At 35.3% G+C, this 8,861-nt stretch overlaps 1 protein-coding gene across 1 annotated transcript in view; it reads left to right on the forward strand.

The window, feature by feature from the left end:
- Positions 1–6,398, forward strand: part of LOC142345963 (calpain-1 catalytic subunit-like) — a 44,460-nt gene extending 38,062 nt beyond the window's left edge. The window contains exons 10-11 of the mRNA XM_075398429.1: positions 826–1,097; positions 5,018–6,398. Coding sequence (XP_075254544.1) covers positions 826–1,097; positions 5,018–6,369 — 1,624 coding nt within the window. The 3' untranslated portion in view covers positions 6,370–6,398. The remainder of the gene's footprint in view (positions 1–825; positions 1,098–5,017) is intronic.
- Positions 6,399–8,861: the final 2,463 nt, after the last annotated feature.

The raw sequence follows: 8,861 nt of genomic DNA on the forward strand, positions 1-8,861 counted from the left end.
GGAATTTTTTTACGACAACAAAAACATGCTAAATTACGGACAGGATCAGTAACAAGAATTCCCAACTCTGTTTCTCTAAAAATAATTTGTTTTAATGAAAGATGAGAAAAAGATTGAAATATTTCTGTTTTTTATTAATTAAATTGAACTTTAAAAAGACGGATTTGATTGCCTCGAGTAATTTCTATTTATTTGTCGGAAAGTTGTATTTGAATTCAAAATCTTGCAAGAATCTTGCAAGATTCTTGCAAGTTTTCACATTCAAAAGGCGTTGACGAAAAAAGTCAACCATTTTCAGTTTTGCTGATCAAGAATTCTGATATCAGTCATGATATTTGGTTTTCAGTTAGTTTTAGCTACCAAAAACACATATTTTTTCCGGAATTCAAAATCTTGCAAGATTCTTGCAAGATTCTTGCAAGATTTTGAATTCTGTCTAATTTTTTTTTTCATTGAATTAGGCTTCGTAACTTGTTCAGTAAACAAAAACTTGCTTCAAAGATGTTTCCTAAAACACTTGTAACCAGATTTTTTTTTGGCCTTGATTGATATCTTGCAAGATTCTTGCAAGAATCTTGCAAGTTTTGAATCATCTTGCAAGATTCTTGCAAGATTTGAATCCGCTCATCACTAGGGAAAAGTGAACCAAAATGTTATTAACTAGGTTCACTGCAGTTCTAACATAATGCCAAAATATTCGTAGGCGATGTTAACGAACTTGGTAACAATTGAACTTTCAGTAATTATAGAAAATATTTTTTACAGAAAGAATAATAGGAAAATTTTTCCGCAGTGATTCAAAGATGAAAATATGCTTTGTTTCAGGTTACCGACAGAAAATGGGAAACTAATATTCGTCAGTTCAAGCGAAGGGAGAGAAATGTGGGGTCCGTTGTTGGAAAAAGCTTACGCGAAGTTGTTCAAGAGCTACGTTTACATAGAGGCAGGTTTCACATCAGATGCATTGACTGACTTTACAGGAGGAATTTCAGAAGTCATTTTCACGGATGATCCACCAACCAACTTTTATAGAAGATTACAGAAAGCACTCGAAAGGAATTTTCTCATGTGTTGCGGAACAAGTTCAAAAAACAAATGTTAGTATGCAAACAAAATCTTTTTTCAAGAACAGCAAAAATGTAAAGAGAAGGCGTGAAAAATTGCTCAAACAAAATAACAGACCTCCTGTCTTGAGCTCGAATTATTTCAACCCGGGGTGAAGTTTTCAGCCCCTTCCATTGGTTACAGTGAAGATGCATTCCGACGTTTAGATTTGCTGCTTAGAATGGTGCTCGTCTGACATAACAGATGCTAAATGGCTAATATCTGAAAAGAAAATTTTTTAAAACATATGCGATTTTGTTGAGTTAAGTGACATAAATTTTTACCATTTTTCTCATTTCATATACCATTTTCATATAGAATATAGCTACGCAAAATGTGAAAATAAGTTAGTTATGTTGTTGAAAAGGCTTACATTTTACGAGTTTTCGCGGATAAACATAACCTGTTTCCACAACTTTGAAAATGTAATTAGCCCAAAATTTTATTGCCCGAAATCTAGTTGTAATTAGCTGAGACCCAATTCAAAGCAAAGACTGAAATCTTCCTGTGAACAATGGGACGTGCAACCGCAATATGCGTATTGTCCTTTTTATTTGCAACGGGTGTCGGAGGAAAAACTATATTTGCGGGGTCTAATTGACACCTGAAGTTTTTTTTGGGCCTAATGGAAATTAGTGACGAAAGGTTGTTACAAGTTTTCACTCTAACCCAAAACTCTCTTCGTGCAGAAAGAGTACACTTGTATGGAATTTCGAAGAAAATTTGAACTAAATTATAAAATCGTTTCTACACACGCTCACAACTTAAATCTTAAAACACGGCACGTGAAATTGCCCGAGCAAAATCAAGTATGTATATTGGACTTTTCGGACTTTGGCCACGTAATAAATAATGCGTATGAAGAGTTACACAACTAAGGAGGCAATTGAATCGAATTAGTTAATTTTTGCTTTTCTTTAATTCAAAACATTACAAAGAGTTTCAAACGGGAATTTTTACGCTCATTTCGAGATCAAAAACTTTCATAAAAGCGCTGCATATTTAACACCGAACCATTCAATGTATCTATCAAACTCAACTGAAAAGCCCTGTTCATATAAGAGCTCTGCCGATAATGGTTTACCAATCTTTTTTTTTGCACAACAACCACTTGCAACAATCCAACATCAGATATGAAAAGATCACCAAACGAGTTTGATCTGAGATCACTTTGTTAGCGGCTGCCAAGTGTGTTCTGATCGCAATATTCTTCCAAGGGCCAAACGGCAAAAGATCGGCAATCGTCAGAGAAGATCTAAGTCCTCAAAGATTCTGCAAAATCTAAAGGAAATTTAGAATTCAAAACTGAATCGATTTTAATGTCTTTCAACAGAACTGATGAGGTATACAATCTAAAAATCGCTTCTAGAAACTCAATATTTTTCGCGAATATTTCTAACACGTTTCAGAACGTTTTAAATCAGCACATACGGTGCCTTTCTCATCTAAAAATTACACAGCTTTAACAAAAAATAGATGACCTTGTATAAATTATTGTAAAATAAAAACTCGGTTGTTCTTCAACCTTTTCGGCTTGTGTCTTCAGCTTAATCGGTGCATAGCTATTGCACCCCGTGGAATTGCGTATCAAATTGCTACATAATAACTCACTCTATTATTACTAAGGGTTTGCAACGTACCCTGGGGCAATGGCTAAAAAGGTCTAATTTTTTATAACAATGTACGAGCAAGTCAATGAGGGTTATTGTCACTTTTCGATGATTATATAAAATGAAAAGTTATTTATAACAATTTGCAATAGCTTTTAAGTATGTTGTGGAAAATGCTTACAACTTACTATTTTTTGCGGATAAACGTAACCCACTTCTACAACTTTGAATTTTTTATTAGCCTTAAAGTTTATTGGTCGAAATTTATTTGAAAGTTGAGACCCCATTCAAAACCTGAATTTTTCATGTGAACATTGATACGTGTAATTGAAAAATTCGAAATGTCCTCGTTATTCGCAACTGGTTTACAGAAGGAAACTTTCAGAATTTTTTTGGGTCTGATTGACACTATCACAAAAGCGCAACATGCTTAACACCGAACTATTCAATGTTACCAGCAAGTTCTTCAAAAAGCCATGTTAATATAAGGGCTTTCCCGGTAAATACAAATAAAGCACTTGCAACAGTCCAACTTCAGATATGAAAAGATCGCCAAAGAGTTTAGTATGAGAACAGGTGGCATAGTATTCTTCTGAAATCCCTCTAGTCCTGAGAGATAATTTGCAATAAAAGCGGATCTGTTCTGTTTCGGCCCACCAGTTTGTTTTTGCAATTACACGTATCAATTTTTACAGGAAAAATTCAGTCTTTGAATTGGGTCTCAGCTTACAAAAAAAATTTAGTCGATAAACTTACAAATTATATGTTATATAGCACGTTCCTACGTTGAAATAATGCAAATGCGGGTGGGCGTCATAAAATATATATTCTCACTAAACTTGGCGTCCAAAACGGAATAGATCCAGAAATTTAATGGACATTTAGCATCCAAAATAGAATTGGTTTTAACTTAAGCATCGGTTTCAATCTAAGCATCGCTTCCAGAAATTTGCTAATTTTCAAGCATAAATTTTTGCATATAAATTATGCACAGCTATTTCACAAAAGGAAGACCTTCTTTTGATAATACTTCAAAAAAACTTGTTTCTTCAACCTTTTCGGTTTGTGTCTCCCTAGCTTAAATGTTGCATAATCTTTGCGCCCCATAGAACTGCAATCCACAATTTTACACATGCCTCACTTAAAGTTTTCAACGTAATCTAGGGCATGAGCGAGAAGTTTTTTATGATGGATAAGCATGTGAATAAGCGATATAATCCTGATTCAATTAGAAAAAACGAATATATTTTTTGTGAAAAATTTGATAATTTTTATTTTTCTAAGAGCTGCCATCTTCTTCTCAACCATCTGTTTACGCACCCCAAATTTTGTCGAAGACATCAAATTTGGACTGTATCGGCGCTCTGTACTTTTCTCTCACTCATTTTTGCATCACTTTTAGCTTTCAGAATAAAATAAACAGGTATAACCCAGTAGCTCTTATGTTTAATTAGAGGCCTTAAGCTGTCATTAGCAGTTTTTCATGTGCTTAGTTTGCTAAAGTTGCTTGTTAAGCCTAACTTCAAGGTGAATAAGTCTTTTTTATGTTTTAAGCCCAAAAATTTTAATTGCTGTTTTTTTTGTATTTGCTCGATGGGTCTTATATTAAAACGGCAGTCGGTAGTTAGCAATGGCCATATTGAGGGTAGTCGGCAATAAGCCTTGTCCAGATAGAGGGCAGTCGGCAATTAACGATGGCCAGATAGAGGGCAGTCAGAATTGATCGGTGGAAATTTTACGAAGAGAAATAATTCAACTGAGGGGCAAAGTGATGACTCAAAAAGGGGATAAATACAGGCTATGAATTTTAAAATGTGACTTGAACATAGAAATTCACATAAAGAAAACAAAATGCTTTTTAATGATTCATTACTGTTGAACTGCGGATCTGATCCGGGAAATATAAAATTGCTTCTAGAAGGTTCCGGCATCATGAGAAATTGTAATTAGATCTTTTCTGATAACTTTGTTGGAAATTTTTATCACTTGCTCGTTAATGATCAGACAATGAGGGGTCCATTCGCCCACGGTCACCCAATGGCCCTTAAATGACTGAATTTTAGCCAGAACTGAATTTAATTCCCCTCTCGTTTTTTACCTGCTAATTGTCTGGGCATTTACGAATACTTCGACCTTGGGGTGCGTCGTTCGAGGTTTGGCGTTAAATTTTTGTAAGAAATGCGGTCGAATGCGGTGAAATATTTTTTCTCACCGCAATCACCGCATTTGTTTAAAAAGTTCACCGCATTTATCGCATTCCTCACCAAAATTCACCCAAAAACCTCTACCCGGGATGTGTTCAGGGAGAACGGTGAACAGCGGGATATCTGGTGGACATGCATACACCGTCACAGGATTTGCTACTGCGAGAGGGACAGAACTGATCAGAGTCAGGGATCCCTGGGGAACTAAGAGAGAATGGAGGGGTGCCTGGAGTGACGGATCACGAGAGTGGAATCAAATATCTGATAGCGAGAAACAAAAACTGGGACTGAGATACGACCATGATGGAGAATTCTGGATGTCATTTACAGATTTCTGTCGTCAATACATGCGGGTCTCGATTTGTCATAAAGCCGACGTCACTATGGACGAAAGCCTCACTTTAAAACTCTCACAATATGAGGGTAGTTGGGTAAGGGGGGTTAGCGCGGGGGGTAGTTCCAAATACGTGAACACAATTCACACTAACCCACAGTATAAAGTGACTCTTAAAGACACAGACGATGCCGACAATGTATGCACCTTAACAGTGGCTCTTATGCAAAAATACAGCAGAGGTTTTTCGAATCCAAAACTGAAAATCGGGTTCTCAATTTACAGTTTGACGAGCGATGCAGAAAGGTATATCAAAAACGACAGAATGACTCAGAACTTTTTCATTAATAACAGCCCGGTTGTTAAATCATATTTTGCCTCCATTCGTGAAATTGTCAAGACTGTTGAATTTCCCCCTGGGAATTACCTTCTGATTCCCAGCACGGCAGATCCTAATTATGAGGGATACTTCTATCTGCGCGTCTTAACTGAAAAGTCGTCTAACAGAACAGCAGAAATGGAAAGCGAACTTTTGTCATCGGCAGGTCACGAAAATGAGAACTTGGAAGCGTATTCTGACTATCAAAACGAAGATTCAAAAATGGTCCAGATGCTCCGACCGACATTCGACGCTTTAGCTGGTTCCGACGAATATATTTCAGCTCCAGAACTAATCACATTGTTTCAGGTCTTAACTAAAAACGAACCCAGCGACGAGAAAGCAGACATAAGCCACGCTCTGGCAATAATGGCTCTGTTCGACAAAGACAACACTGGCAAGCTTGATTTCAATGAATTTATGACATTGTATCACTTTTACGAGAAATGCAAAAGTCTGTTTACAAAATACGCTAAAGGTGGGAAAATGTCCGCTGGAAACGTTAGATATGCGCTTGAAAAACTGGATATCAACTTGCCAAGGTCAGTAATTGGAAGTGCAATACAGAGATATGGGAATGAAAGAGGGAACTTTATGACATTTTGCAATTTTGTGGCGCTTGCTAGCAAAGTCAAGGCTGTTCTTGGAAGCTGTTCGAAGAATGACGATGATGATAATTCTACCGCTTGTTCAGCTCAAGTCTTGGAGAAATTTCTTTTGCTTGCTTTAAAATTTTAAATGACCTGCGAACAAAAGAATTGATGTGACTTTGTTCAGTTTTGCACTTAATTTTAACTACAAAACTAAGTGGTAAGACGGTTTTTTGGGCAGTTCTGAATCTAAAAATTGTTGCACTTAAATGGGACCTGGAGGTCATAAAGCGAAAATTTCATCTTACCCTATATTTTTCCCAAGATCAGGGTACATGGCATTTTTCCAATTTCATTTTACCCAATGCCAACTTACTCAATGCTCTTTGATCTTTTCGTTCAATTTTCCGATGCGGGGTTGTGGTAGTTTCATGTCAAGTCCCACGGGTCATTTAATTATATAGTCGGCTAAATAGTCGCTTTGGTAATTTTAACAGTAAGGTAAATTAAAGTTGGCATTGGGTAAAATGGCATTGGGTAAATTGGCAGGTTGGTTGTAATGATCTAAGCGCAAAATTGATCTCAAAATTTTTAAAGGCCAAAATAGAGAACATTCGAATTAATGGAAACAAGATGGTATGAAGTCGCAGTAAAGGAACAAAAAAAGATTGAGGCTCCTACCGATGTATTTTGGCAACCGTTATTGGTCTATGTATAACATTTAAATCGTTTTATCGCATGGATTAGAATTAATATCGTAATTGGCGTTATTCTGATCCATAAGTCTAATAACCGAACCGGACACATGATTTATTGAGATATCAAGAGGCATGAAGCAACGAAGAAAAATTGTTATCAAGATATTCTAAGGTTTTTTCAACAGCCATCCTAATTTTTTTGCTTACCTTCACAAGATCTCAACTGGAAATTTTATGTTTTAGGTTTTTGGCAAGATATTTGAAGTTCTGCCAGAAATAACGTGATTATGCATGTCATATTGAGATATATCAAGTTGAAATTCACCGAAAATGGTAAGGATGGTTTGCAATTTTTCAAAAAAAATTGTATATAACGTTTCACAATTCAGAATATCTCATTATAATGGTCAACCTTGTCACTTCGACACCGAGGTACGAACAGGCTTAGTAGAGCACAATTTGTGCCTTTTCTTCATTTTTTTTTCGACTACACAGAACAGATGGCTAGGCTGCCTTTTAGTGCTTGCTATTACGCTTTCAAACTTCAAATTCAGTTTAAAAGAAAAGGAAAAAAAACATTACCTAACACATAACAAAATTGCAAAGTGAGCTGCCTGTCTTGAAGAAGAATTTTTTACTATTCTGAAACCCGTTTTTCTGGAAATTTTCATAAATTGTCTGACTTAAAATTGATAAAATTTCAAATAAACTATGTCTGTTTCAAATTTAGTTTAATAGAAAAAGAAAAAAACATTACATTACAAATAACAAAATTGCACAGTGAGCTGCCTGTCTTGAAGAAGAATTTTTTACTATTCTGAAACCCGTTTCTCTGGAAATTTTCTTAAATTGTCTGACTTAAAATTGATAAAATTTCAAATAAACTATGTCTGTTTCAAATTTAGTTTAATAGAAAAAGAAAAAAACATTACATTACAAATAACAAAATTGCACAGTGAGCTGCCTGTCTTGAAGAAGAATTTTTTACTATTCTGAAACCCGTTTCTCTGGAAATTTTCTTAAATTGTCTGACTTAAAATTGATAAAATTTCAAATAAACTATGTCGGTTTCAAATTTAGTTTAATAGAAAAGGAAAAAAACATTACCTAACAAATAACAAAATTTGCACAGTGAGCTGCCAGTCTTGAAGAAGAATTTATTACTATTCTGAAACCCGTTTCTCTGAAAATTTTCATAAATTGTCTGACTTAAAATTGATAAAATTTCAAATAAACTATGTCTGTTAACAATAAGAAAAGACCTCTCGGAGAACATCCTGAAAAACTATAGTGCCAAAATCACACTCTTTGCGTTTTAAGCATTACTTTTGCTCAAAACGTTTGGTTGTCGCAAAGACGTGAAAAGAAGGGTGAAATTTTTAAGTTTTAAGCACAATTAGATTCTCTTTCCCTCCGCTTAAACAGAAAAAAAAGGTTAAGCTGCTTTGTTAATTCACTGTTTGCCATGCTGTTGCGATTGGAAACGTTCAATCTTGATAGTCAGAAAACAGGAGTAAATAAGCTTAAAATCAATATAGCAGTATCAAGACAGTATACAGTATGCATAAAAACTACAGCGAAAGTGTAACAGAATTAGGGCGTCTCTGGCGAAGGAATTGTTTGAGTTGCCCGGAGAAATGAAACGAGATTTTTTGTCAACGTTTTTAATTCTTAAGTAGCAACCACTCATCTCGTGGTGTTGAAAACATCAGATCAGCGGACGCTGTTTTTAAGGTGATCAGACAAGCTAAAGGGCCTAGTTTGTTTAGAATTGTAAAGAAACGAAAAAGAATTTTTTAAATCCTTGACTCAGACGCCCTCATTAGTTTGTCTGAAAACTTCATAAAATGTCTACCATATTTAGCAAAAATCGGAGCTTAACTTCCCGTTATTAAAAAACTGATTTGATTTCAAAATGTTCTATTATTTGACGTTTTCGCAG

The sequence above is a fragment of the Convolutriloba macropyga genome, chromosome 9 (genome assembly GCF_964194025.1).
Source record: "Convolutriloba macropyga chromosome 9, txConMacr16.3, whole genome shotgun sequence".
NCBI classification, from domain to species: domain Eukaryota; kingdom Metazoa; phylum Xenacoelomorpha; order Acoela; family Convolutidae; genus Convolutriloba; species Convolutriloba macropyga.